General features: G+C 65.0%; 2 protein-coding genes across 7 annotated transcripts; one reads left to right on the top strand and one right to left on the bottom strand.

The window, feature by feature from the left end:
- Positions 1 to 3,846: 3,846 nt before the first annotated feature.
- Positions 3,847 to 13,120, top strand: POLR2E (RNA polymerase II, I and III subunit E). 5 transcript variants are annotated; one of them, XR_011495874.1, is made up of 10 exons: positions 3,899 to 4,131; positions 6,962 to 7,077; positions 7,655 to 7,735; positions 8,297 to 8,355; positions 8,462 to 8,540; positions 8,647 to 8,729; positions 10,275 to 10,502; positions 12,103 to 12,205; positions 12,370 to 12,555; positions 12,747 to 13,120. XR_011495874.1 is itself a non-coding variant. In XM_044753707.2 (8 exons), exons 1-7 carry the CDS (start codon positions 4,075 to 4,077, stop codon positions 8,710 to 8,712), a joined length of 633 nt encoding a protein of 210 aa, XP_044609642.1. In that variant the 5' UTR covers positions 3,894 to 4,074; the 3' UTR covers positions 8,713 to 8,729; positions 9,055 to 9,499. The 5 variants fall into 5 exon arrangements, 4 of the variants coding, with proteins under 4 accessions (XP_070347150.1, XP_044609642.1, XP_070347151.1 ...); XM_044753707.2 differs by lacking the exons at positions 10,275 to 10,502; positions 12,103 to 12,205; positions 12,370 to 12,555; positions 12,747 to 13,120 and adding exons at positions 5,505 to 5,679; positions 9,055 to 9,499 and having other exon boundaries at positions 3,894 to 4,131; XM_070491051.1 differs by lacking the exons at positions 12,103 to 12,205; positions 12,370 to 12,555; positions 12,747 to 13,120 and adding an exon at positions 5,505 to 5,679 and having other exon boundaries at positions 3,973 to 4,131; positions 10,275 to 11,593.
- Positions 13,069 to 26,555, bottom strand: ARHGAP45 (Rho GTPase activating protein 45). Of its 2 annotated transcripts, none has more exons than XM_044753592.2 (23): positions 26,231 to 26,555; positions 24,989 to 25,319; positions 22,248 to 22,391; positions 21,948 to 22,032; positions 21,775 to 21,847; positions 21,528 to 21,594; positions 21,275 to 21,412; positions 21,135 to 21,199; positions 20,877 to 20,987; positions 20,724 to 20,804; positions 18,676 to 18,864; positions 18,312 to 18,449; positions 18,018 to 18,208; positions 17,774 to 17,901; positions 17,596 to 17,679; positions 17,334 to 17,438; positions 17,056 to 17,228; positions 16,463 to 16,651; positions 16,236 to 16,373; positions 15,533 to 15,759; positions 15,238 to 15,448; positions 14,392 to 14,500; positions 13,069 to 13,985 (listed from the first exon to the last, which is right to left on the bottom strand). In XM_044753592.2, exons 1-23 carry the CDS (start codon positions 26,318 to 26,320, stop codon positions 13,609 to 13,611), a joined length of 3,444 nt encoding a protein of 1,147 aa, XP_044609527.1. In that variant the 5' UTR covers positions 26,321 to 26,555; the 3' UTR covers positions 13,069 to 13,608. The 2 variants fall into 2 exon arrangements, with proteins under 2 accessions (XP_044609527.1, XP_014701211.1); XM_014845725.3 differs by lacking the exon at positions 26,231 to 26,555 and adding an exon at positions 26,013 to 26,166.
- Between the last annotated feature and the right edge of the window lie 1,054 nt (positions 26,556 to 27,609).

Below are 27,609 nucleotides of genomic sequence, written 5' to 3'. Positions count from 1 at the left end.
GGTCCCACCTCTTGGTGGGGAGCCCCCATTGTCTCAGCTGGGCCGCCTCCCTTCTCAGGGAACCCCGCTGCCTTTCCTGCTCCCGGTGGCACTGAGTGTCGGGGCCACGCTGGCCAGCCTGTCCGGCCCTCGGGAAGCCTCAGCTGTCTGCCGTTTGGTTGACGGTGACCTATGACTGTCTGCCGTTTGGTTCACGGTGACCTATGACTTTGTCTTGAAGATGGCCCGGACACGCTTTTTTCTTTCAGGCCTGCCAGAAAAACAGCTCAGGGCGACGCCCCCGTGGAGCTCACCAAGGGGGAGTGATGGAGCAAGAGGTGTCACCCCGTTGGTGACTGTGCCAGTTAGGATAAGGGCAGAGGAGGAAAGGAGGAGCTGGCAGGGCGGAACAGCCGGCCGCAGTGAGGGGCTGCCCCTGGGCTGTGCCACCTGTGTGCTGGGGGCTTCACAGCTTTTCTGCCCACCAGCCAGAGGCCTTTCCAGAGTGTCCACCAGTTCCGAGAAGGACTGGACGGGGCCCGTCCTGTGGCCTGATTTCTTCTTTTAAAAAAATTGTTTGTTTTTTGAGGAAGATTAGCCCTGAGCTAACTACTGCCAATCCTTCTCTTTTTGCTGAGGAAGACTGGCCCTGAGCTAAAATCTGTGCCCACATTCCTCTACTTTATATGTGGGATACCTGCCACAGCATGGCTTTTGCCAAGTGGGGCCATGTCCACACCCGGGATCTGAACTGGCAAACCCCGGGCTGCCGAAGTGGAAGGTGTGCACTTATCCGCTGCGCCACCAGGCAGGCCTCCCAAAAATTGTTTTTAATGGAGATAAAATTCATGTAACATAAAATTCACCATTTTAACCACGTTAAAGAATACGTTTCAGTGGTTTTTAATATATTTATACTGTTGCGTGACCATCACCTCTATCTAATTCCAGAACATTCTCATCACCCCAAAAGTAGCCCCGTCCCCATCAGCATCACCCCCACCGCCTCCCCAGCCCCTGGCCCCCACGAGCCCGCTCTCTGTCTGTGGATCGGCCTGTTCTGGACGTTTCCCGTCAATGGGATCACACGCCATGTGTCCTTCTGTGTCTGCTTCTCTCCCTGAGTGTCGTGTGTTCGGGTCCGTCCCCCTGCGGCCATGTCAGGGCCTTGCTCTTCTTCAGGCTGCCTCATACTCCAGCATGTGGGTGGACACGTGTGTGGGTGGACAGTATTTTGGTATTTTGTTTATTCCTTCGCCTGTCAGTGGACAGTTGGGTTGTTCCCACCGTTTCCCCTTTAACACCAGTTTTTGTGTGGGCGTGTGTTTTCATCTCTCCTGGCTTTGCACCTAGGAATCACATTGCTGGGTCACGTGGTGACCCTGTGTTTAACTGTTTGAGGAGCTGCCAGAGTGTTTTTCACCGGGTGGCTGGGCCATTTTACACTCTCCCCCATGAGTGTGCGGGCGGTAGCCTGACTCCTGGGCCTCCGGCTCTGCCAGGGCCGCATAGTGAGGGGTGCGAAGGAACAGGATGCCACTCCTTGTCCTGGTGCTGAGGCCACCCGGTCACCGGCAGGACTCTGAACCACTGGCATTGCGGTCGGGTTACCAATTGAACTCTCTCCCCGGAGCACGGTTGCGGTTAACATCTTATGGGGTCGGTGGGCCGGGTTACAGCTGGGCCCTGCCAGCCTCTGGGGGTCCCGAGGCCCACCTGCTCCCCATGATCCCTCCCTCCTCTCTCTCCCCTGCCCTGAGGAGCCGTGAGACGACCTCACACCCACATGCCCCCCAGCAGCGGCCACCTGCTGCCCACCGGGCCCTCCCCCTGTTGCCGTCCAGCCGCCTCTCCTTGGGCCCAGGCTCACTCGCCCCTTTGAGGCCCCAAGAGTTCGCCCCCTGCCTGCTGCCCAGATTTGCGAGTCATTCCAGCAACCTAGACGCCCTTTCTTTTTTTTAAAAGGTTGGCCCTGAGCTAACATCTGTTGTCAATTTTTTTTGTTCTCCTTCTTGTTCTCCCCAGAGCCCCCCAGTACATAGTTGTATATCCTAGCTGTAGGTCCTTCTGTCTCTGCTGTGTGGGACGCCACCTCAGCGTGGCCTGATGAGCAGTGCCACGTCCGTGCCAGGATCCACACTGGTGAAACCCCAGGCTGCCGAAGGGGAGCTCAAACTTAACCACTCAGCCCCGGGGCCGGCCCCTCTTTCTCTGTCTTGAAACCCACTCCTGACCGTCTCCCTCCCCAACCTCTCCAACGTCAGCCCCTCTGCTCCCCTTCGAATCCATGTCCACATCTCTCACTCCTTTCCTCCCGGAAACCGCCCCAGCCAGGCCCCCTCCTTGGATCTGCCCTCCTCGTGGTCACCAGCGGTGTTTGCTCGGCACGAGTGTCCCAATCCTCAGGCCTGCCCGACTCGTCCCACGGTGGCTTTGCCAGTGCCTCCCTCCGTCCTCTCCCTGCAGACGCCTTCTTCGCCTGGTCCGGACACCTGCCATCCTCCTGCTCTTTGTCTACATAAGGACCGGTGCCAGAGGTGCGCTTGGGAGCCAGTGGAGGCTCTTCCTGTCCCTGTCGTACGGGGCAGTGGGGCAGGGAGACCCTCAGCGTCTGCTGCTTCCTCCCCTACCTCCGGCTGTCAGTGAGCGGCTCCGGGCTCTGGGGCCCATCTCCACTGCGTGTCGCCCTCCGCTCCAGCCTCACCCTGAATTCCAGACTCGTATCCCCCCGCCTCCTCCCATCTCCTCTTGGGGTCCCACCGAGCCCCAAGCTCACCGCATCCAAGACCCGCTCCACATCTGCCCCCTGCACCTACCCCTCCAGAATCACCCCACCCTGTCAGGGCAGCTCCACCCTGCCTCTTCTGTCTCTCACTCTCTCATCTCCACGTCCCGTCCACCTGCACATCCTGTGGGCACTGCCTTCAGAATCCCTGGAACCTGCCCACCGCTCACCCCACCCTAGTCAGAGCCACCCCCATCTCTGGCCAGGACGCGCTCCTCATCCTCAGCCCCTCCCTGTCTCTCTGCCTCTGCCCTGCTGAAATGCTGACGACGGCTGAAAAAGAAAACGCAACTTTTGAACCCGGCCAAGGACGCCTCCTGGGATCTGCCCGGGGTCACCCCTGACCTCCTCTCTACTCCTCCCCCACACTGCCAACTCACCAGGCAAGGTCCAGCCTCAGGGCCTTTGCATGGGCTGCCTCCTCTGCCTGACACACCTCCCTCCAGACGTCCCCAGGCCTCCCTCCCTCTCCTCCTGTGGGCTTTTGCTGGACTCTCTCCTCCCTGCCGTCCCTGACCGTCCCACTGGAGACTGCAAAGCACCCAGCTCCCGTCTTGCTCTATCTGTTCTTCCACAGCACTGTCACCTTCTAACATACTTTATAACTTATTTATGATGAGACAGGCACAGTCTGGGGTGGGGTGGGGGGCGCTCTGTGGACCGGACAGGGGACGACCGAGGTGGGAGCACTTAATAAGCACCAGGAGCTAGGCCAAGCTCCTCCCAAGCACGACTGTCCCTTTAGATTCTCAGCAGACCCTCTACAGTGGGGACACTTTATTAATTCCATTGTGCAGACGGGAAACCGAGGCTCAGGGGCATTCAGTTGCACGTGGCCAAGAGCCAACTGAGAGAGCCGCCCTACAGTTGGATGCACCCATGTTTATAGAGCGCCTCCTAGGCCGCCCGACCGTCTCTGAGAGGCGAGCAGACCCCTGCCCCCTGCAGGCTTCGGTTTCCCCGCGCACACCTCACTTCTGCCTGTTGGGGTTCTAAACCGCCGCCCTAGGCGGGCGTTGAGGGGAAACTACAACTCCCGAGAGGCGTTGCGGTCAACGCCTCGCGAGAACTTCTGATGTGCCTTGGGGCGGTGCCGTTCGCACGCCTCTCGCGCAGCCAACCGCCGCTCGCAGAAGGCTCGGGCTGCCCTTGGCGCTGCCGGGCTCGAAGGTCGCTGCAGTCAGGCGTTCGCTGGCGACAGCCCTGCACGGGGCGGATGAGGTGGGGGCCTGACCGGAGCTCGGCGCAGGCGCAGTGGGCGCCGGTCCAGCCGGGCGCAGGCGCAGTGGGCGCGAGCGGCGGCGGCAGCCATGGACGACGAGGAGGAGACTTACCGGCTGTGGAAGATCCGCAAGACCATCATGCAGGTGAGCGGCGCGTGGGGCGCCCCGCTAGGCGGACGCGGGGAGGGCGGGCCTCGCTGGGCCACGCGAGGTGGGCGCGCGGCGGTCCGGGGGGCGGGCGGCGAGCGCACGGCCCGGGGTGGGGAACGAGGCTGCCCGCGCCGCCCGGGCGGCTGGAGCCGAGGGGTCGGCCAAGGCGGGGTCCCCGGGCCAAGGCGGGGCGGGGTCGGCGGGGACGGGAGGACCAGCGGCCGAGGCCAGAGTCCGGGCGGCTCCGGGGGCGGTGTCTGCGGGGACGGGGGACCCCGCGGTCCGGCGGCCGAGACCAGAGTCCAAGGCCAGAGTCCGACCGGCCCCGGGGGCGGGGTCTGCCTGGGATGCTGACTCTGTCTCCGGGTCGTGGTCTCCCTCGAGACGGCAGACCCTGGGTCTCCCTCTTGTTTATATTTCTGGAAGACGGGGCCGCCCCGCGTGCGTAACACAGAACCCCAGAATCGTGGGCTTGGAAGGCACCCGGTCAGCTGGCCTGACCTGCCGTCCAGCGAGGACGTCCCTCTCTGACCTTTCGGTCTGGTGGCTATTTCTGCGCCTCTTCCGCCAACTTGGAGTTTCCGGGGCTGGTTGGGGTGGAGTGACCATGGCAGGCTGGCTAAGCAGTCGCTGTGCCACGTGCATTAAGCCGCCCCTGGTAGGGGACCGGTGTGATCCCCAGAGGCCCCCACCCCTACCCCCCCGAGGCGTGGGCCTCGACCAGGACCACCCAGCCTCGCAGGGCTGTGGGGACTGAGCCGGGGCAGCTGCCCCCAGCCTCTCCCCCGCTTTGCGAAGTGACCCTGAAAACAGACCAAAACGGCTGTGCTTCAGGCTGATGGTGTTAGGGGCCCTGAGAGAGCAGACGTGAGGGCTCAGGAGGGAGAATCGGGCTGTGGGGACTTCGGGGGAGACGGGGCGGGAGGCGTCTCTGTCCTCTTCTCGTCGACCCCACGCAAAGAGCCCCGGTTTCTGAGCACCGGCTCTCAGGCCGTCCCCCACTTTATGGACTAGAGTCACCCGGCCCACCCAGCAGCCCCTTCCCGCCTAGCTGTCTCCATCTACCCTGGACCCCAGGGCTCCCCCTCAAGTCCCAGCTGTCCCGCTGCACCCCAGTCACAGCCCCCTGTGAGGCTGGGGATAGGATGACAAGAGGCATGGCCGCTGGTTCCCTGGAGCAGGCGGGGCTCTCTGGGGTGCGCCCGGTGTCTGTCTACACTTGTGCCGTCCTCTCCTCGGGCCTCTACACACACCGCCTGCACCAGGCCCCAGCGCCCCACGCGGTCCTCTGCAGCGCCCCCGTCCGGCTCCAGATCTTGCCCTGGTGCCCCCGCCACCCTGGGTCACCTGGCTCTGTCTGCCTGCAGCTGTGCCACGACCGTGGCTACCTGGTGACGCAGGACGAGCTGGACCAGACGCTGGAGGAGTTCAAGGCCCAGTTTGGGGACAAGCCGAGTGAAGGGCGGCCGCGGCGCACGGACCTCACCGTGCTGGTGGCCCACAATGACGACCCCACCGACCAGATGTTCGTTTTCTTCCCGGGTGAGGGCCTTGCTGGTCCTCCCGGCCGTGTGTCCCCGAGGGGTCACGGTCTGGTGGTGCTGTCTGAGGGCCTGCTCGATCTGCGTGTGACAGCCGCCTGCTGTGTGGCCCAGAGTCTATACCGGGCCTCGTCCTTCTGCCCGCCCTGGAAGAAACCCCCCTCGCCCTCCTGACTGTGGGCGATGGCATTGACCCCTGACCCCTCTCCGTGCCTTGTCTAGCTTCCCTCTGCTCGTCCCCTTCCTCGTTCTCTCTTCCTCGGACATTTCTCCGAGCAGGATTATCATAGGCCTCCCTGCTGGGCTGCCAGCCCCTCCTGACGTTGGGACGCCCCTGCGCTCAGATGTGCCACGGGGCAGGCTGAGGCTCCTTCCCAGTCGGTTTGCTCGGCTGCTGTAAGGAAACGCCGCAGGCTGGGGCTCAGACGCCGGACCTTAACGTCTCTGGTGCTGGAGGCCGGGGCTCCAGGTGTTGGCAGGGCTGGTTCCCCCCAGGCCTCTGTCCCTCCGTGTGGACAGCTGCCTCCTCCCACTCCTCCCGTGTTCATCCCTCTGTGTGTCTGTGTCCTCGTTTTCTCCTCATAAAGGACCCCAGTCAGTTGGATCAGGGCCCGCCTTCGTGACCTCCTGTTAGGACAGTCACCTCTTTGAAGGCCCGCCCTCCAGGTGCAGTTGCAGCCTGAGGTCCCGGTGTTAGGACTCCACGTGGGGGTTGGGGACACAGCTCGGTCCCAGACACTGCCCGTCAGTGGAGTGAGACGTAGCACCAGGATGAAGGCTCGGCTTGGGATCCCCATCAGATCCTGGTGGCCGCTGCCCGGGCACTGACCTGCTGGGCTCATGAGGTCCAGTGGTTCTCGAGGGACAAGGCCCCAGGCCCAGTGTGCTGCCGAGAGTGCAAGGGCTCCCACCCCTGGTGGTGGGGGGATGGGACCCGTTGCCATGCCGGGACCACGCTCTCTGGGTCAGCTGACCTGAGGTCCTCACACCTCTGACTCCCCAGCAACGCATCTCACGGGCTCCCAGGCTAAAGAAGCTGCTTAATCTGGGGTTGCCAAAACTCAGGACCAACCGAGACCTGGATCCCACTCCCAGAGAGGGTCCTGGAGGGCCTGGTGCCGGCGCCTCTCAGCTCCCCAGGCAGCTCCCTGTTCTGGGAAACAGCGACTCAAGTCTCATTTTGTACATGGGGAAACTGAGGCCCCAGAGAGGGGTAACGGCCTTGGCATGGGCCCGAGGGCTCGAGGGGCCTCGCCGTGAGACCAGCTCTGCTCTGTCCGCAGAGGAGCCCAAGGTGGGCATCAAGACCATCAAGGTGTACTGCCAGCGCATGCAGGAGGAGAACATCACCCGGGCCCTCATCGTGGTGCAGCAGGGCATGACGCCCTCCGCCAAGCAGGTGGGCCGCCACGGCCCGGGCGCCCGGGCATGCTCCGAGCCCGACCGCTTCCCGTTCTGCCCTGACCCACGCGCCTCGCTTCCCTTCCCCTTCTCGGGCGCACCCGGTGTGGGCACTGCCGCAGCTGGATGCCGTGTCACCTCCGGCTGCTGGAGGGGGCGCTGTGCCCGCCTGCTCCTGGGGTGCAGCTCCGGGAGCTCAGGATCTGAGAGGGAGCTGCTGTCTGAGTGGGCAGGATGGGGTGTCCCCCAGGGTGGGCCCTGCGCCCCCTGTCTGGGTGTTGGCCAGGCCTGAGCAGAGGCTGGTGGTTGGGATGGAGGAGTGGCCAACACCTTTGTCCCCCTGCCCCTGGGGGCTGCCTGAGGGCCCCACGTGGTAGGGCGGGCCGGCTCGTCCACCAGGCGGGTGTTCCCAGTTTATGACGCCTGGCGTCTTGGGGCACCAGAGCAGCCACGTTCAGCTCCCCGCCTGCCAGCGGTCTCTGGGGAAGAAGTGGGTGGGGTTGTCTCAGGGGACTCAGCAGGGGGGCAGGCAGGGTGTGCCCCTGGGCCCTGCTGAGCGTGTGCGTCTCTTGCAGTCCCTGGTCGACATGGCCCCCAAGTACATACTGGAACAGTTTCTGCAGCAGGAGCTGCTCATCAACATCACGGAGCACGAGGTGGGCGTCTGGACCCCAGGGGAAAGGGGGTGGGCCCCGGGCCCTGCCCACTGCCGGCTGAGGAAGATGGGGGTGAGCGAGGAGCCCAGGCTGGAAACCCACCCGCCCCAAAGCCCCTCACCAGTTCGGGGCCGGCAGAGATGCGGGGTTTGTGGGAGAACGGGACTCTGGGGAGACAGCCCCGAGCTGGGCGTGCCCGGCGTGTGCAGAGGTCTTTGCTGAGGGACGCAGAGCAGGGGCCTCAGGCTGTGGCCCCTGGGCGGGAGCAGCAGCCCCAGGGGACTCGCTGCCGTGGGCTCCCACCCCGTCTGCAGCATCAGGGACTCTGGGCGGGCTGGGATCTCCTTCCTAGGAGCCCCGGGGCTCCTGGAATTCTCCTGGTGGCCGTCTGCGTGACAGTCACGGGGCGTCAGGAGGGGTGGGACTCAGGCCGGGACTCCGCACACGCCCTGAGCGCCTGGGCTGACATTTCACACCAAGGAAGCGACCCCGGGCCCGCCCTGCACCCCTCCTCTGCGTGGGGCACACGGGCCTGGCGCAGACCTGGGTGCTCTCTCGCAGCTGGTCCCGGAGCACGTCGTCATGACCAAGGAGGAGGTGACGGAGCTGCTGGCCCGGTAGTATCCTTTCTGGCCCCTCCGGGCCGTCCCCTCCTGCTCCCTCCTCCTCACTTTGTGTCCCCCGCCCCACCCGCCCCGAGTGCCTTTTCCCTGACTCTGCGTCCAGTAAGCTGCGCGAGAACCAGCTGCCCAGGATCCAGGCCGGAGACCCTGTGGCACGCTACTTCGGGATAAAGCGAGGGCAGGTGAGAGCCCGACCCCCTCTGGCCCTGGGGACCTGCTCAGCCTCCTTCAGAGCCGGCGCCCTGCCCCGGGAGACGCGCCCCCAGCTCCTGCTTTCCCGCCTCGCAGGTGGTGAAGATCATTCGGCCCAGCGAGACGGCGGGCAGGTACATCACCTACCGGCTGGTGCAGTAGCCGCCGCCCGCCGCCAGGTGAGACGGACGCTGAGGCCCGGCGGGGGGCCTGGGCAGCCGGGCCTGGGGTGGGTGTCTGCCTCTCCCCGCCCATGTGCAGGAAGGTTCCCGCTCCTTCTGGTGTGCGAGCCCCACGTGGTACCCACCCCGCTGAGCTGCTGACCCGAGCGAGAGCGCGGCGCAGCCATGCTTCCCCTCCCGGTCTCCCCTGTGCCCCACACCCTCCCGTCCCTGGTTCCCCCGCAGCCCTCAGGCCACCTCCTGGGGGCCTGGAGGCTCCCCGAGTCCAGTCTGGGCAAGCCCAGTTCCCAGGACAGGTGTGACCGCCTCTTCCCTCGTCCAGCGCCTGGGAGACGGACACGCCCTGACCACCCTGCCCGGCAGTGGGCGAGGGGGCCGCCTGCCCTGTGGGACCCACTCTCCTGAAGGCCTTGCCGCTGCTCCTCCAGACCCCATGGCGGAGTTGCCTTTCCTGAGCTGAGGTCCTTGTGGCCTCGCCTGGACGCTGAGCCACCTCGGATTCCGTGTGACGAGCGTCTGGAGGGGACAGGATGCCAAGGGGATGGTGACAAACAGTCCCAGCTCCTTCCCCCCGCTCTGAGCGCCCCGAGTGGGCCCTGGCTCCCATCTCTGGTCAGCCCTGCTGTCGCCGTGTCCCCTCAAGGCGGCCCTGCCACGTCTGTGTGAGCCTTGAGGGCAGCGGGGGCGGGATTAAACCTCATCTGGGTTTTCAGTTAGGATTGATTGCTGCGTGTTTTAAAAAATTAAACGTATTTTGAGTAAACAAACTTGCTAGTCTGAAACCACAGGGAAACAGCAGGCCTCGCTCGGTGGCGGGATGGCGCCCACTGCCCAGCGCCTGTCCCACCCACGGGCGCCGGGAGCCTGCGTCTGGCCCCTCCCCGAGCACAGGGCGGGCCGTGCTCCACGCCCGCTCCCTCGTTTGTGTCATGGTGCATTTCTTGCACAGAGGTTTGGGGTCAAACTGCCCACTTTTCCCGTTTGGTATCCGATGTGAGACGGCCATCCCCGCGCGGGTACAGCAGCCGCCGTATTTGTTTCCTCCGCTTTGTCAAGAGAGAGTTCACATCAGCACAGCTCAGGCCTCTGCTGCCAGATCAACAGGGGAGCTGACTCGCGGTCGTGTGCCCAGCACCACAGTCACAGTCAGATGTCCCATCTCCTGGCAAAGCAACCCCATCCCGTCAGCATCACCCCTCGTCGCCCCCCAGCCCGTCGCCCCCCAGCCTGTCGCCCCCACGAGCCCGCTGTCTGTGGATCTGCCTGTTCTGGACGTTTCATGTCCATGGGGTCACACGCCGTGTGTCCTTCTGTGTCTGCTTCTCTCCCTGAGCGTCGTGTGTGCAGATCCGTCCACGTGTGGCTGTGTCAGGGCCTCGCTCCCCTTCACAGCTGCGTCGTGCTCCAGCGTGTGGACAGACACGTGTGGGTCCGTCAGCCGTCGATGGGCGCTGGGGTCGTGTCCACTCTGGCTGTTGTGAGTCGTGCAGCCGTGGGCATCCATGTAGGTGTTTCTTTCTTTCTTTCTTTTTTTTTTTTGAGGAAGATTAGCCTTGAGCTAACTACTGCCAGTCCTGTTTTTGCTGAGGAAGACTGGCCCTGAGCTAACATCCGTGCCCATCTTCCTCTACTTTATATGTGGGACGCCTGCCACAGCACGGCTTGCCAAGCGGTGCCATGTCCACACCCGGGATCCGAACCGGTGAACCCCGGGCCGCCGAGAAGCGGAAACTGCACACTTAACCGCTGCGCCACCGGGCCGGCCCTCACGTAGGCGTTTCTGTGTGGATGTGCGTGTGTGTTTTCTTGGGTGTGAGCCCAGCAGTAGAATTGCTGGGTTGTGTGGAAACTGGTTGCCCTTTCGAGAAACTGCCAGATAGTTTCCACAGTGGCGCCGTTTCGCGCTCCCAGCAGCCGTGCACAGACCAGTTCCTCTGCATTGCCCGCGGGTTCCTCTGCGGTCCGCTGGGCGCGTGAGCTGGCGGCTCGCCGGCCCTGACTCATTGTCCTGATGACGGTGACGGCCAGCCACCTCCCGGCTTACTGGCTTCTTGCGTGTCAGCTTTGGAGAAATGTCTGTGCAGAGTCTGCCCTTTGTCTCGCTGGGTCATTTGTCACTTGTCATTTTATTACTGAGTTGTGGGAGTTCTTTATATGCTCTTGATGCAAGTTCCTCCTCAGATACACAGTTTCCAAAAACTTCTTCCCCTTTTTTGTGTTTCTTAGATGTCTGCTTGTAGGTTTGCTGTTTACACGTGGCCTTAAGTCCTGGGTTTTACTTCTGGGCGTTGCATGATGTGACTTTATCTCCACAAGCAGACACTGGTCTTGACCCGTCCATTGAGCATCTGGCAGGGCCTTTTGTCACCCCCCGAACGGCCCCACTGCTATGTAAACCCCCAGATAGACGGGTCTGTTTTGAGATTCTCTTCTTTTTCATGGATCAGCTCAGCTTCTTAAAATGGCAGTGTGTCTAACGGTAGGAAAAGTCTCTCCTTCCCCCCAAATGAGTGTACATTGTTCCCAAAATCATCTTGGCCAAAATGAGCCAGACACAGAAGGACACACATTGTGTGGTCCACTCACAGGAGGTCCCCAGAGGAGCCACAGCCACAGAGACAGAAAGTGGATGGGGGCCCAGGGGCTGGGGGAGGGGTGGGAGTCAGTGTTTCATGGGGACAGAGCTGCAGTTTGGGGAGATGGAAAGTTCTGAAGACGGATGGAGGGGATGGTGGCACAACCGTGTGAATGTGCTTCATGCCGCTGAGCTGTGCCCTGAAAAATGGTTAAGATGGTCAGTTTATATTATGTATCTTTTGCCACCATAAAAATTTGGGCTGTTCTTGAATGTTTGCTTTTGCAAGTGAGTCCTAGAATCAACTCGTCAACGTCCGCAAAGATTCCTTGTGCTTTGGGCGGGTTTGCTGTGGCTCTGGAGCTGGGTACCCGCCTGCCCTGCCCCGTACGAAGGGCCTTGGACCCCTCGGCATGCTTTCAAGTCGGCTCTGTGGAGCGAGTTTGCCCTTACCTCCAAGCCTTCGTGCCCCTCCCTCCGGCAGCACCTGGCTTTCCGTTGGGAATTTGCCCCTTTGTTGCTTGGGGACCAGATCCTGCCTATGCCACCACACACAGCCTGTCCAAGTCCCTGAGATGGGCTCAGGGTGGGTGGATGCTCTGTGACACCTGTCTCAGGGCTTCCACAAGAAGCACCCCCTCCTGGGGGACGGGTCGGGTGAGGAGGAGGGCCTGGGCATTCACACAGCCCCAGGTCACTGTGACATGCTGTGAGCCTGGGTCAAGCCATGCCTGAATCTGGCACCACCTTGTGAAGCCAGGTGACTAGGCAAATTATGAGGGGTGTCTCCAACAGCATCCAGAGCCCCGAGTTTGCAGGCCTCGCCAGGCCCCGGGGAGATGCTTTCGCACCTGCAAATGGGATGCTTCTCATGGCATTTGCTGTCTGACTGACGCCGGTAAGTGGGAAGCTGCTGTCTGGCTGAGCACTGATCTGTTAAATAGTTTGGTCTGTTAATTCTTCTGACCTTTTTAAAAATGTAGATCATGGGTCAGCAAGTTTTTTCTATAAAGGGCCAGACAGTGACTATTTCGGCTTTGCAGGCAGGTGTCCCTCTTGCAGGTACTCAACTCTGCCTCCAGGAGGGCGGGAGTGGCCGTGGCCGTGGCCCTGCGCCATTCATCTGGTTGCAAAACACGGCCCTGGGCTGTCCTTCGCTGGCCTCCCTTCCAGCTCTTTTTTAGGAAGCTGCTGCAGGGGGCGGTGCGGCCACGTGAGGGGCCCCGGGGCTGCTTTTATCCTGACGCTGTGAGTTCCGGATAATTCTCCCTTGTCGGGTGGAAAGTTGGGTTTCCTCTCCGCTGGGTGTCCTGGGCCCTCCCGCATAAACTTCCCTGGGGGGGGGGGGTCTCCAAGCTGGGCAAGGGGTCGGTGATGGGAGCTGGGGGGTCCCAGATGGTGGCCCCGGCCCTCCTGAGGGTCTTCCATCTAAACTAAAGGGAGTTGAAACCTCAGTTCCGCTGCACAGCGGCCACAGTTCCAGAGCTCAGCAGCCACGGGAGGCCGGTGCCTGCCGCCCCGGAGCATCTCTGTCATCTGGAAGGTTCTACAGGACAGCGCTCAGCTCAAAGTTGACCTGAAGCGGTCACCTGACCCCTGAGCGTCTGCACAGCCGGCCTCGGAGGCCCTGGGCCCTCACACCCAGTGGGCTGTTCGTCGGGGCATTTCTCCTCCTCACAGCCCTCCCCAGCGAGGAACTGGGACAGCCTCAGGGCCCACTGTGTCCCTGTCCCCAGGCCACCGCCACCAGAGAAGACGGGCTCAGAGTAAAGACTTTATTTTAAGCAAAATAAATGTGCGTATCGAAGAAGAACGCCCTGACCCAGACAGACCTCACTGGGTACCTAACCCTGGTGGCAAAACCCAGTTTTCTGAAAAGCAAGGGCATCCTGAGGCTGCCGCCGGGCCCCCGCTGTCCGGCCACCAGGGTGGCCTTCCCGGCCCTCGACGCAAGTCAGGGCAGAGCCTGCGGTCCGGGGGGCAGCCAGCCTCCAGGGCAAGGCAGGGGTCGCTCAGTGGCTTTCTCTGTCCTCACAGCCCCACGGCTATTCCTGAGAGCATTGTCCCCCAGCTCAGCCAAGCCGGGCCTGCAGGGTGTAATGGAGTGCAGGGTGGACCAAAATCTCACACCATACTCCTGGAAGCTTCCGGAAAAGGGGGCCAGCCATGCCCTTGGCGCTGCAGGCTGGAAGCAGGAGGCCTCATGGTGCCCGGACGTCGTGGCCCAGGGAGCCGTGGCCTGGCCCAGGCACGCCACAGGACAGGAGCCAGGAATGGGACGGGCCTGCCCCACCACCGCAGCTACACCAACTCCGGCTGCCTCCCCGGGCCGCTGCCCGCCGGCACTTGCCCGCCATGGAGCTGCAGGGCGGGCGGCTGGGCCTGGGCCACGTTGTTGTTGCTCTGGTTGGCGTTGGACTCCGAGAGCCGCCTGGCCAGGCCTTCCCCGAGCCCCTCCCAGAACCTGTCCCTGTCCCCAGCCGCCCCGGCCTCAGCCCCCAGCTGCTCCTCGCTGCCGCTGCAGCTGTCCCGGCCCTCGTCCACGCTGGCCTCGCTGCCCTGCTTCTCCAGGAGGCTGAGGCGGTGCAGGGCAGCCCCACCCACCGGGGACAGCAGGTCTGTCACCTCCTCCAGCTCTGAGTCTGAATCGTTGGAGGCGATGTGGGATTCTGGGAAGTCTGAGAGAGAGGGAGGGAGGGACAGAGGGACAGAGAGAGAGGGAGAGAGACGGATGCCCTGAGACCAGGAGGGGACCCAGGCTCCGCTGCCTGTGACACTGCGAGGTGGCCCCCCTCAGCAGGCACAGGTCTCGGCTTGGAAACCTCCCCCCGCAGAGGAGGTGCAGTCTCGACACTCGGGGTCATTTCCATTTCTCAGCATTGTCTACACACCTTGAAAGGGCATCTCTTGTGTTTGCAACAGATAAAAGCAATGAATGGACAGGTGACACACATGGTCTCCGTGGGAGACAAAACCCACGGGCAGAGACATGGACCCACGGCGCCACCATCCGCCCACCTGCCTGTCTCCCGGGTCAGGCGCCGGCTGCTGGCAAAGTGCCCCCCATCCCACCACACCACTCACCTCGGCCGCCGTCCTCAGCCTCCTCCTGCAGGGCGAAGGCGGCCCCCTCACTCGCCTCCGGGTACGGCACCTGGACCACCACCTCCGCCCGCTGGTGGGACGTCCCATCCTGTGGGGGTGGGATGGAGGTCAGCTAGGGACCTGGATGCCTGCTCAGCTCCAGGTCCGTTTTCTTTCTTGTAAATGAACTACATAGAAACCGTAAAAATTGTTAACACCCGCTGCTGCTGCTGAGGATGTGACAACACCCCATCCCCATGTCATAAACAGGCCGAGGTTGTCCCATGGGGCAGACGACCTTGGCCAGAAAGGCTGGGCCCCTGCAGGGACACCAGGACGGGAGCTACCGTCCTGAGGCCACACCCAGGCGTTTGCCTCCCAAAACCTGGGACCCGGCCTCCCCTCCACACTGAGGGACACTGGCAGAGGGATTAAAGACACGCAACGGGGACTTGAGTACAGGAGCAGGAAGCTGCTCAGAAACCAGTAGAACTTGTAGACGTGAAAGGAGAGCCTGACGGCCAGAGAAAGTGGCAGGCTGGAGCCAGGGTGTGAGGAGGTGCTGTAGCTGGCACAGAGACAGGAGACAGGAAAAGGCCAGTGGGGGGCAGAAGGAGAGAGGGTGGAAAGACAGCCACAGGGCCTTTGCACAGCCTGGGACTCTCCCCCAGACCTGAGCCAAGGCTCCATCAGGTCTTTGCTTAAAATATAACTAAAAGGCCACCCCTAACCTGACTGCCCAGTGGAAACCAGACGTCTCCCAGTTCTTCCCGTCTGCACCCTGACAAGGGGGCCAGACTCACAGCCCCCACATGCTCACGGAGCCTGGCACCCCTCACCCCTCACCTGGCCCCCGAGCGCCTCCTCGGGCTCCTTCTCAAAGACCAGGCTGTAGTGGGTGATGAGGGTCTCGATGATGCGGGCCTGGTGGGGGTAGTCGACCAGGGAGGAGAGGGACACGGTGGCCTCGGTGGGCCGTGGCCGCAGCAGCGTGGGCCCGAACACGATGCCCAGGTTCCCTGGCGTCATCTTGTTGTCCTGCTCCACCTCCACGATCCTGGGGCGTGTCAGAGGGCACAAGGGCCATGTCAGTGGCTCCCCAGATGCCGCCCCCCTGGACCCCGGCCCAGCTGGCCCTCACCTGCGCAGGTGTCCTAGCAGGTACCGCAGCGTCGCCCAGTTCTCAGGCGGCAGGTCCTGCAGCAGCTCCCGCAGCCGGCCCGCCATGGCCACGGCCGCAGCCTCACTCTCGGCCACATCCGGCCGGCCCCGGGATGCTGCCTTGGCCTCCGCCTCCGCCTTCAGACTGTCCTTGGCCAGCCCCATGAGCTCGTGGTAGAAGCGGAAGGAGATGAGTGGCTCCGGCAGCTGTGGGGCATCAGGTCAGGTCAGGGGTCAGTGGGCCCGGTCCGGCTTCGGCGTGTCCCGCTCTGGCCACATCCCCAGCCTACCAGCCCCACCCCTGCCTGGCACCGACCCTGCCCACTCTGTACCGACCACGCCCCCAGCCTACCAGCCCCACCCCTGCCTGGCACCGACCCCGCCCACTCTGTACCGACCACGCCCCCACCCTAGCAGCCCCACCCCTGCCAGGCGCCGGCCCCGCCCACTCTGTACAGACCACGCCCCCAGCCTAGCAGCCTCGCCCCTGCCAGGCGCCGGCCCCGCCCACTCTGTACCGACCACGCCCCCACCCTAGCAGCCCCACCCCTGCCTGGCACCGACCCTGCCCACTCTGTACAGACCACGCCCCCAGCCTAGCAGCCCCGCCCCCCACGCTGGCCCCGCCCCGCTAACCTCAGGTCCTGGCAGGCCCAGCATCTGCCCCAACTTGGCCGCCTCACCTGGCGCAGGTAGAGTTTGAGAACGTTGCTGATGTCGTGGGGCGGGGCCTGTGACAATTCCACCAGCTCCTTGCCAGTCTCGAACGCCTGGCACAGCTTCTCCACGCGCGTCTTCACCCCGTTGACCCGGTAGATGCCCTGTGGGGGCCGCAGTGAGCCTTGGCCCACGCCCGCCTCCCCTCCCCGCGTCCCCCAGGGCGGAACCGCGCCGTCCCCGGGGTGGTCACCTTGGTGCGCAGCGCCCGCCGCTCGATCTCGCAGACGCACTTCTTGACGATGAAGGGCACGCCGTCCGAGGTGCTGCGGGCTGCCTGGCTGAAGTCCTGGCCGAAGAGCTGCAGGCGGCCCTGCAGCTTCTTGTGGCCGCACTGGATGGCCAGGGTCTCCAGGCACTTCTTGTGGCAGGCGAGGCAGCACTGGGGGGACGTGGAGTGAGCCGACCCCTCCCAGCCCCCCAGCCCAGCACCCAGGCCCCTGGCCCCACCTCCTGTCTCCTCCTTGATGCCCTCACAACCGCCCCCTACATGAGCCATCCAGATTGCCGCTCAGAGCTTGCTGTAGCCCCTCAGGGCCGACAGACGCCCTCCCACGCTGCCGCCCACCAATCCACCCCTGATCCTTGGTTTTCCTCCCACAGCCCGCCGGCTCCTGCCTCCAGGCCTTTGCATGGGCTGTGCCCTCCACCTGGGACCCTCGCCCCCCAGTAGGCTCCAGGTCTCCAAATGCTCCCGTTTGCGCCTCGCTTAACATCCCTCCCGAACTCCGCTCCGCGTGGGACCTTCCTGGCTCCCCCTGCGCCCTGGGGTTCCCCCTCACGCACCTCCTCGCACTCGGCGCCCTGGAAGTACACGTAGCTGTTGCACTCCCGGCACTTGGCGGGCGTGCGGAGCTTCCGCAGCCGGTGGGTCCGGGCTGCCTTGGACAGCCCCACGTGGCGGAAGGGCCCGCTGGGAATGGCCACTGACAGATCAGGGGCCATGCCGTTGAGGTCAGCTGGGGGCGGGCACGGAGTCAGCCTGGCCGAGGCAGGTGGGAGCCAGGCCCACACGCCCAGTCCAAGCCCCTGTCCCCCCAGTGCCCGGGTAGGGGCCCCCTCACCTTGTTCAAAGGTGGACCCCTCTGCACTGCCCTCCTGGTCCGCCAGCTCCTCACTGGACGACATGGTGCCACTGGACGACATCCGCTGGAACTTCTTAAAGTCCCCTGAGCAGGAAAAGGGAGGTCAGACACCCCGAGGCAGGAGAGACCGGGCCACCAGGTGCTCCCCGGAGGGTCCTCTGCGGTCACACTCTCCATCACCCCGGCTGCACGGTGAGCCCACCGAGGCCTCTGCCCCCAGCCACCGGGCAGGTCCCTTCACCTTGGCTGGAGCTGGGGTCCAGGCTGCCGTCTGCGTCTGAGATCGAGATGGGCCACGACTTGTGCGCCTGGTGCCCGCGCCCACCTGCGGAGGGAGGTACCTCCAGTGAACGCCTGAGGGGGGCTGAGAAGGTCATCAGGGAGGCGTGGCCGCCCCCACGTCCCCGCTGGGCACTCACCCCTGCGCTCCTTGGCCAGCGCCCCATCGTCACTGGGCCCACCTTCCTCCGGGGGGCTGCCCGCAGCCTCCGCTCCCGCCGCGTCGCCAACGTTGAAGCTGCTCTTCCGGGTGCGCATGACCGGGGACCTGGTGGGACACACAGCCAGCAGGCGGGGCCGTGATGGGGGTCACAGAAGCACGGTCACATCCGCCCCCATCACAAGCGGGCAGCCCGGCCCCCTGGGCACGCGCAGACGGCGTACCAGGAGCTGGTGGAGACGTGGGGCTCGAAGTCATAGTGCACGTCGGGCTCCTCGCCGCGCTGCAGCTGGCGCACGTAGGACGCGTACTGCTGGCCCGGGTCGTACAGCTTGCTGCTCTCGCAGAGCATCTGGAAGTGCACGGGCAGCGGCGCGGTCTGCATGTGCATCGTCTGGTAGTAGGAGATGGTGGCCTGTGGACGGAGAGGGCGGCGCGCACGGCGCGCGCGCGGCAGGGTCAGGAGGCTGCCCCGGCGGCTGCCCCGCCCCCCGCGCGAGGGCGCACCCGCCACACACCGACTTGATGGTCTGGTCGCTCTGCCGGATGACCTCCTGGATCTGCCGGAGCGCCGTCACCTTGGCGTCCTCCAGCCCCTGCTTCTGCGTCTTAGCGTCCGCCACGCACGTGCGGTACGTGGCCATGGCTTCCTCCGCCTGGGGTGGGGCCAGGGGACACGGAGAGAGGCCTGAGCCCGGGGTTCCGCCCTCAGGGCATCGTGAGGCCCAACACAGAAACCCAGCCCGCAGAAACGCACGGGAAGGCACTCCTGGCGGGGTGCACAGCCCGGGGAGCGGGGGAATTGCGCATGGCGCCCCGGGATCTGCCGCCACTGGGTCTCGCCTCCTCCGCTGCCCCCCTCCACCCACTGCCCGCCCCCACCTTGTTCTTGGCCTCCTCCTCCAGGCGCCGCCGCTTGTCCAGGGTCTTGGAGGCGGCGCCCCCGGCCCCGGGCCCGGCGCTGGCCTGCTCCTCCTCGGCCTTGGCCACCAGCGCGCGCGCCTTGTCGTGGTCGTCGCAGCGCTGCGTGTAGCCTTGCTTGGCCTTGCGCAGGTTGTATTCCGCCTCATGCTGCGGGCGGGGAGCCACGAGGCGGGTCCTGAGCTGGCTCCCCAGCTCCCCTCGCCCTCCCCACCCTATCAGCCAGTCACCGAGCCAGGCACCTCGGCCACCCACATCTTTTGCACCCAGATCCCAGGACCCAGTTGGGCAAACAGAAGCCCCTGCCCAAGAACCGATGGCAGAAGAAAAGGAGGAAACGCCTACGGTGGGACCCCAGGAGGAACGAGCGTCTGCTGTGCCCGTTTTACAGCTGGAGAAACTGAGGCACAGAGAAGCTCAGAACGAGGCAGGAACTACACCATCTGCTGACACTGACACGACACCCACCCCCGCCAGCGCAGGCTGTCTCTTTCACTTCCCGTCTGACAGACGACAGCAAGGCCACCCAGGCAGGAAGCTGAGCACCCTCAGGGGTGGCAGGAAGAGCACGCTGTCAACCCCGGTGGGCCTTCCGGGGGCCACACCTCACAGCCCGCACCACCAGAGGTTTGAACGTAGAGATAAAAACTCGTACAGGTACAGAGAGAAACCACGGAGAATTTTTTTTTAATAACCGCAGTGCAGCGAAGGCCTTTCAGCGTGTGACATGAAACTCAGAAACCATAAAACAAAAGACTATCACCAACAACAACGGGTTTATACCTGGCAAAATAGGCCACAAGTAAAGTCAAAGTCAAAAAACAAACTGGGCCAGGGGGGTTGGGGGGTCTGGAATGCACATCATCAAGGGCTGGGTTCTCTCATATGTAAACAGCTCTGGCAAATCAATAAGAAATAGGCCATTGTCTAATCCAAAGTGAGCAAGGATGCAAACCAAGAGTTCACAGAAGAGGAACAGCGGTGGCTGAGGCTGGCACACCCACGCTCAGCCATTCCATTTGGGCACTGATCCAAGATAAACAATTGGCCTCACATCCCAGAGATGAGAGACAGGGGCACAAGCTCATCACAGTAATGGTGTTTGAAATAACAGCAGCCCAGCAACAACTGAACTGTCCATCAATAGGGATTTAGTGGAATAAGCCATGTGGCCTCACAGCTGAGCGTTTCACGTGGACTGAGATGGGTGAGCCTCTGGGGGTGGAGGCCAGGAGCAGAAGAGGCTGCTCACCCAGCCGTCACCAAGGGCACAAGAGGAGGAGCTGCATATATGCGGGTCGGTGCTGGAAGGAGCCCCAGGACAGCCCTTGCTGGAGCTGGGCGTGGGGGCGCCTTTCCACAGGCCCTGTTAACAAAGCTAAAACGCAAAACCCAAAGATACTAGTGCCCTTGGAACGACCAGACAGAGAGGTGGGAAAGAGTACCAGGCAGGAACCTGGAGCTCCCCCAGGCCCGAGAGCAGCAGTCACCCTCCACTCCACGCAGACCCGCCCCTTGCACCCCCAGCAGGCACCGTTCGGCCCCAAGCCTGAACCGCGACAGGGAGTGGGGTGGGTCTGGGGTCTCCCCTGTGCAACTGGGGGCCATGGGGCTGCAGCATCTTTGAGGCAGGACCTGCTCCCACTTGGGACGCCAAGGCCAGCCCCACAGGGTCAGAAAGCCACGATGGCCAGTGTCCGAAAAATCCGGATAGGACGGCCCAGCCCATGCTTCGCAGAGGCCACCCCACCCAGGCCCTTTCTTCTGGACCGCCCCCCTCCTCCAGGACACGCCCCTTCCTCCCTGCTCCGCCCCTTCTTATGCCCCGCCCCTCCATCCCAGACACGCCCCCTCATCCCTGCTCTGCCCTTCTTATGCCCCGCCCCTTTGTCCTGGGCCCGCCCCTCTTATGCCCCGCCCCTCCATCTCAGACACGCCCCCTTCCACCTGGCCCCGCCCCTTCCTCCTGGCCCCGCCCCCTTCCTCCCGGCCCCGCCCCGCCCGGGTACCAGCTTCCTCTGGGCGCGATGCCACGACTCCTTGATCTCCTTCCTCCGCTTCTCATGCTCCAGCCGCCGCAGGTTCAGAGGCTGGGGTGAGATGGGCCATGAGTGGGGACCCCAGCACCCGCCCCCAGCCCGCCCCCCGGGGGCGCTGCCCACCTGCATGAAGGTCTGCGTCTGCAGCGTGTTCGCCGCCTGCACCAGGCCGTGGCCGAAGTCCGCGTCCTGCTCCAGGGCCAGCGAGTAGATGGACTGGAGAGGCATGGGGGGCTGCGGGGGCGGGGCCAGCCGTCACCGGGGTGGCACAGGAGGGGTGCCCCAGCATCCCAGCCCTGGGGGAAGCCCTGCCCCCTCCCGGTGAGTGTCGCCACCTTGGCACAGATGGGAAACCCCTGCCCGGCGCCCACGCGGCCCCACCTCCTGCAGGAGGCTCTGTCTGCAGTTGTGCACGATCTTCTGCAGGCCTTTGGCAAAGTCCATCTCTGCAGGGGGGAGGGGCGTGAGTGCAGGGGGAGGGGCGCTCCCGCCAGACCCCACCCCACGGACCCAGCGCTCACCCAGCGTGCTGCGCTTCTCCAGGTAGCCGATGAGGTCCTTCATGTACTTGGCCATGTTCTTGGCATAGTGCAGCGCCGCGTCCACGCCGCCCTCACAGCGCTGCAGCAGCACGTCCACCGCCTCGGGGTGCAGGCCGCCTTCGGGGGAGCGGGGGTCTGCTCAGGCCCCACTGAGCCTCCCACCCTCCTCGGCCCCAGGCCTCTGCCCCGAGGCCCACCCTTCAGGCACCGGCCGTGCGCGGCTCAGACTTACCCTCGTCCCCATCCTCGGTGCTGGCAGTGGCGCCGTCACTGCCGGGGCCGTACAGGCTCTCCATGGACTGTCAGGAGGGACACAGTGAGGCCACCCCCGGGGGTGGGGCCCTGCGTGATGCCCACCCTGCTGGGGACGGTCCAGCCCCCTGGACAGAGAGGGAGGCCCAGGTCCGCAGAGGGAGCAGGGGGGACTCACCCACCCTGCCAGCCTGACCCTGGGCAGCATCCAGGCCGCCCCTGCTCACCTGGCTCGGGTCCCCGGGGGGCACCGACAGGAGGGTGCTGCTGTCCACTTCGCCCATGAGGAACTCGGACACTCTGCGGGGCCGGTGGGGTCAGCCTCAAGAGGCACATGGGCTCCCCCCTCCCCCACCCCCTACTCCCACTCCGCACCCTCCCCACCCCCACCATCGCTCACGTGCTGCTGAAGGAGACGGCGATGGTCTCCAGGGCCTTCTCAAACTCCTGCTTGTCTGAGTCATTGTTACACTCATAACGGAAGGCTGGGAGGCAGAGATGAGGACAAGGGGGGTTGGTCCACTCTGGGAAGTGACCACCCCTGCAACTAACTGAAGGGGGCCCTTAGCCCAGGGGGAGCATTGAAGCAGCTGTGCCCATCAAACTCCTATGCATCCTTCAAAACCCACTTCAAAAGTCCCCTCCTCTGGGAAGCCCTCCCAGGCAGAGAGCCCTTGCTGCCCTGTCCTGGCCGGCTGACCTTTAATCTTGGCAATGAGGGTTCCGGCAGCCGTGAGTGTCTCCAAAGTGTTCAGCAGTGGGTACTTGGAGATGACCTGGTGCATCACACGCAGGGCCTCACCCAGGCGCTCATGGGCCAGCGGCCGGCGGGCCTCGAGGAGGTCTGCTGGGCAGAGTGGGTGTGAGTGTGGAGGGAGGGGCCTGGCCCCAGGGAAAGCTTGCCCACCTCCTCCTCAGAGCTCCTGTCCCCTGGTGGGGAAACTGAGGCAGAGATGAGCAAGGACAGCTGCCCGAGTAAGGCTCTCTGTGGGAACTCAGGTGAGGCACTGACCCTCCCTGGACTGCTGGCCAGTCCCCTCTGCTCAGAACACTCCTTCCTTGTCCCTCCAGAAAGCACACGCCCGCTTGTCCTTCAAGTTGCTGTCCTGGCGCCTCCTCCTCCATGCAGCCCGCCTGCCCCAACCCCTCCCGGCTGCTCAGGGCTCTGCCCAGCTCTCTCCGTGCCTGCCTGCCTGCTGGGCCCTGGGCCTCCAGCACCCCGTTATCTCACTCCCTCCCTACAGCCACCCCATGAGCCAAGCACTCTCATCATCCCCGTTTTGCAGATGGGGAAACTGAGGCACAGAGAGGGGAAGTCGTTGCTCGAGGATCACGCAGCTCTTCCATCTACGCTAACTCTGAAAGCACGAAAAAAAAAACAGCAGGCAGAAGGACCCCGCCTCGAGGCTTCCCTCCAGGGCAGCGGGGAGCCACAGAAGGTGTCAGGGGAAAGGAGGGCAAGGTCGGATCCGCGCTTTGGAAAGCGGCTTTAAACGCCCTTCTCGAACGTTCTTAACTGGAAACAAGCGGCGCGCGCGGGCGGACAGTGTGCGCAAAACGCCCCCCATCCAGCGGGAACGGCAGCGGGAGGGAGGAAGGGGAGGGGCCCCCGACCCCCACCCGCCGGGAAGCGGACGGCAGGCGGAGGACGCCGGCGAAGCCCCGACGGGCCCCGCTTGGCGCGGCCGAGGCAAGCGCGCGGCAGCAGCTGCGTCCCCAGCGCCACGTGCTCCCGGCCGGACTGGGGGACCCCGCTCTGTCCCCTCACCTCGGGGCCCCGCGCGGCCGCGCACTGAGCCCGGGTCCAGCGCCGGGGGCACCGCCCCGCAGAGACGCGGGGCGCGGGGCCCGGGAACGCGCAGGATGGACGGGGCGCCGGGCGGGTCTGGGGGGGGGGTCCTCCGGCGGCTGGCTGGCGGCCAAACCGGCTCTGACCCGTCCGGAGGCCCCACCCCCGCCGAGGGAAGCCCCGCCCCGCCCGCCCGCGGGCCCTGGCTGGGTCCCCGGCTCCCCGGATTCAGGGCGCACGAGCCTGGGACCCGAGGCGACCTGATTCGGGGGATGGAGGGGGGGTGGACGGGCCGAGAAACTGAGGCCCAAAGCCGAAGAGCAGGGCGCGAGGAGGCGCCGCCCGGAGGGGGCGGGCCGGCCCCAGGAGACCCCGCCCGGCCCACGTGGACCCCGGCGCGCGCCTCCGCCTGGGCTGACAGCGCCGGCGTCCCCAAGACGCCGTGTGGTTCTCACTGTCGCCACAAGAATCGCAATAGGCCGAGGACGTCCGGGGACAGTCGGCAGCCTCGCGGGGCGCGTCGTCGCCCCGCTTCACAGATAAGACACTTGAGGCTTAGAGAGCGAGGCGACTCGCCCGGGATGTCCCAGCTCGGCGAGGGGCGCGGCGCCGGGACGGAACCCACATCCTCCCTGCTCCAGGCGCTTCCCCCAGAAGGGCGCCCCCGCCGCAGCCCGACCTCCAAGGAAGCGCCAGGATGGGAAAGGAACCGAGATTACGGTTTCCCCAGGAAACAGCTCGGCCGCCCCTGGGACCAGATAACCCGGGGCTCCCACCCCCCTCCCAGCAGGGGCGGGGTCTCTGCTGGCGAGCCCTTCCTTAGCGCGCGCAAAGCGCAGAGGCTCCTCTGCAGGGTGAGGTCGAATCCCGTCTCTGGCCTCTCCTTGGCTGACTAAGCTGGTGGTCAGAGGCCCACTAGGGCCCTCGGTTTCCTCATCTGCAGAATGGGTGCCCAGGGTGGAGTGGGCGGGAGCGCCAGGCACGGCCCTGGCACTGTGGTTTCCTGAGGAGCGTGCAGGACCCACACGCTGCACACGAGGTGCCTGCCCGCTGCCAGGGGCAAACAGGAAGCAGATGAAAATAACTCGGCAGGAAGCCCGCCTGTCAGCGGCCTCGTGGAGAAGAAAACGGAACCGCCGTCCCATAGGCCGCTCACTCCCGAAAACTCCTGCAGCTCGTGCACTGGGCCTACCTCCTGTCCCTCCTGAGTCTCTCCAGCCTGCCTCCAGTCCACCTCCGTCCAACATGCAGAGCGGACCTCGTCCCACCACTGCTCTAACACCTTCTGTGCCTCCCCATTGCCCCAGGATAATGTCCCGGGCCCCTCTGCCTGCCATCCTCAATGCCTTCAGCCTCACACACTTCAAACATCAGCAACACCCCAAACCCGTTCCCCCAAATGCATCTGCATTACATGTTTCTGAGCATGTGTGTGCACCACATTCCCTCTGCCTCAATGCCTCTTTTCCTGCTAGTTGCCACCAAACTCCTACACATCCCTCAGAGCCTTAGCTGCAATGGCTTCTTCCATGAAGCCCTCCTGCCAATCCCCTTCTGAGCCTCCCCAAGTGCTGCCTTGACCCCACCGTGTTTAGGATACGTGCGGCCGGCTCTGCCCCCCACCCAGTCTTGGTGCCCCTGTGGGTTCTCACCATCACACAGAACACACTCCCTGAGCTTTTCCAGGCCCTCCGCGAAGCGGGCCACGTCGGCCAGCAGCTGGGAGATGTCCTCCGTGGTGTCGGGGCAGGGTCCCTCAAAGGGCGCCTCAGCGGGGCTGGCGGCCGTCAGCGGGCTGCGGTGGGCCCGGCCGAGTGTCCGGGATCCGGCGCCGGACAGCGGGAAGCCGGCGGCGCTGGCGTGGCGGCTCAGGCTGGTGGGTCTCTTGAGTGTGCCGGTGGCCTTGACATTGCAGCCCGGGCCCAGTAAGTCCACGCCGGGTCCGAGGGACACGGTGTCAGCCCCATCTTTCTTGGGCAGCTCCTAGGATAGGGGGTGGGGAGCTGGTGACGCTGGTGCTTCAACCCCGGGCACTGCCTCAGTTTCCCAAGAAGGAAAGGGGGGCGCTGGAGGGTCTTCACTCTGACCCCATAGGGGTCAAAGGCCAGAGGTCAGAGGGCCGAGATTTGGTGCCGCGCCCCTCCCACACCTGTTACCCAACATCCTCTTCCCCAGAGCTTTCACAAACAACCGTCGACCCAAACCACAGCCAGGGGCGTGGCCTGTGGGGGTGTGGGGGAGGAGGCACCCCGCTTCCTGGTGGGGGGAGGGAAGGCCAGGGGAGGGTCCTGGACCCTGTAGCCCCCCTCAGGCTGCTGCGCGCCACCTACTCCCTGGTAAAGACCCCTCTGGCGATTCCCAGAGCCCGAGGGTGCAGTGGACGCCCGGTCCCACAGACACCCCCAGGCCTTGTAGACCCCCTGGGCCCTGGAGACACGCCCCAGGATCCCCTTCCATGGTCCGCTGCCCTGTAAACCTCAGGCCCAATGACTGTGCCACAGCTCTCACGTCCAACGGCGCCCCGAGCCCCCAAATCTCCCGAGCCCCCCTCCCACAGAGTCCAGACGCACTGCCGCCCCCACCCCAGCACCCTCCCCACCCACTCACTCCCAGGGCCCCGCCACCGGCTCTCGGGGAAGGGGATGGAGGATGCACGCCCATCCCAGAAGCTCCTACCGTGAGCTGAACGCCGGGGTCGCGGCCGGTCCCGCGCGGCGCCCGCAGTCCGGCCCGGTGGGGGCTGTAGCTGGCCCGGGACCCCCGCCGCCGGCCCAGCATCGCGCTGGGCGGCCCCCGCCCCGGCAGCCCCGGCGCAGGATGCGCCCGGCCCCCTGCTGCCCCGTGTCTCTCCGAGGTCCCCGCCCGCCGCGCGCTCCCCGCAGAGTCTCACTCACCCCCGCGGGCGGCGGGATGGGGCTTCCCGCGCGGTTCTTTTTGGAGATAGAAGGGGTTTTCATGAGTTCTCGCTTCTTCCTGGAGAACATGCTGGGGCCGGGGCCGCGCGGCCCGAGGGCGAGGGCTGGGCTGGGGCAGGCGGGGGTCTCAGCGTCGCAGCTCTGGGCCCTGGCCGCCTCGGGACCACATTGTCACGGGCCACCCCCTCCCCAGCTGTCAGGCCCACGTGACAGGCCCTGCCCTCATTGGCGGGTCCTCCCTCCACAGGAAAAGGCCTCCGGAGGCGGCGACGCAGGCCTGCCCCCCACCCACCCTCCCGGCCTCAGCCTGCGGCTCGGCAGGGTGGGCTCGAAGGTGGGGTCCCAGGCCCCGCCCCCAGCCTGGCCCCGCCCCCAGCTTCCGCTTTCGGGCTGTCCGCGCGCGTCGGAGCGCGCGCCGCCGCCTGGCACCTGCGCCCTGGGGGGATGGGGGCGGGCAGCAGAGACGCTGACCCTCGCGCGGACACACCCGGACGCAGCCAGGAGTGCAGACACGCGCGCACGATCCCACGCAGGGACAGGCTGGGACACGTGCTCAGACGCGCTCCGCAGATGAAACGCGTGACCCGGAGCTGTGCACGCGGACCTCGGACGCAGACACCCGTCCTCTCACAGGCGACCCCCGCCCCCGGCCTCCTGCAGACCCCAGGGTCTGGGCAGCGCAGGGCATAGCGGGTCACGTCCCCCTCAGTCCCGCGCCTGCACTGGCCTCGGCCCAGCTCCCCACCCCCATCCCCGTCCTACATTCCAGGGCGCACGCTGCCCCCCCGGACGCGGTGGGCAGCAGAACTGACATGGCAGCGCTGATAACACGCCCGAGGCCACCAGGCCGACTCCTCACGCCCCTGGCAGGGCCCCGAGAGCCCAGATCCCCGCCTCCTCCCCTCCCTGGGTCCCCATCCCCTCCCATCCCCCCCAAAATCACCTCTTGTCTCGGATCCTCCCTAGTCGAGCCCCCTCCCCTCCCCAATTCTTCCTCCCCTTCCCTTCCGAAGTCCCACCGTCAATCCCAAAACCTCATCCTCTTTACCTTCCCCAGCACCGGCCCCCCACTGACCTCGGCTGGGAGGGCTGGATCTCCCGGGCACAGGGCGCGTGGGCCACAGCCCGTCACGCCAAACCCGGCTCTCCAGGCCCGGGTCCATCCGCAGGCCCAGCCCAGAAGTGCCTTGAGGATCCTCTGCCCACCACTCATGGCTCTGGGGGCCGGGATGAGGGGTGATGGCAGGCTCGCTGGGCGGCTGGTGGGTGGGCTCCCGGCCTGGTCTGGAGGCCTGAGCGCTGGGCCGCCCCCGCTGGGCTTCTCCAAGCTGCCCCGGACATTCCCGAGCCCTGACCTC

This window comes from Equus asinus, chromosome 20, assembly GCF_041296235.1.
Source record: "Equus asinus isolate D_3611 breed Donkey chromosome 20, EquAss-T2T_v2, whole genome shotgun sequence".
NCBI classification, from domain to species: domain Eukaryota; kingdom Metazoa; phylum Chordata; class Mammalia; order Perissodactyla; family Equidae; genus Equus; species Equus asinus.
This window is presented reverse-complemented; position numbering and strand designations above follow the sequence as displayed.

Excerpts from the sequence above, each read along its gene's own strand:
- ARHGAP45 (XM_014845725.3), bottom strand. The coding sequence starts at position 26,114 with ATGCTGGGCCGGCGGCGGGGGTCCCGGGCCAGCTACAGCCCCCACCGG. Across the intron at positions 20,988-21,134 it reads GACAGAGCCTCCTGCAGGAG|CCCCCCATGCCTCTCCAGTC; the intron begins GTGGGGCCGCGT and ends CCGCCCCCGCAG. Across the intron at positions 15,760-16,235 it reads TCAAACTCTACCTGCGCCAG|CTGCCGGAGCCACTCATCTC; the intron begins GTGAGGCGGCCA and ends GATGCCCCACAG.
- POLR2E (XM_070491051.1), top strand. The coding sequence starts at position 4,075 with ATGGACGACGAGGAGGAGACTTACCGGCTGTGGAAGATCCGCAAGACC. Across the intron at positions 7,736-8,296 it reads TCAACATCACGGAGCACGAG|CTGGTCCCGGAGCACGTCGT; the intron begins GTGGGCGTCTGG and ends GCTCTCTCGCAG. Across the intron at positions 8,541-8,646 it reads TCGGGATAAAGCGAGGGCAG|GTGGTGAAGATCATTCGGCC; the intron begins GTGAGAGCCCGA and ends CCCGCCTCGCAG.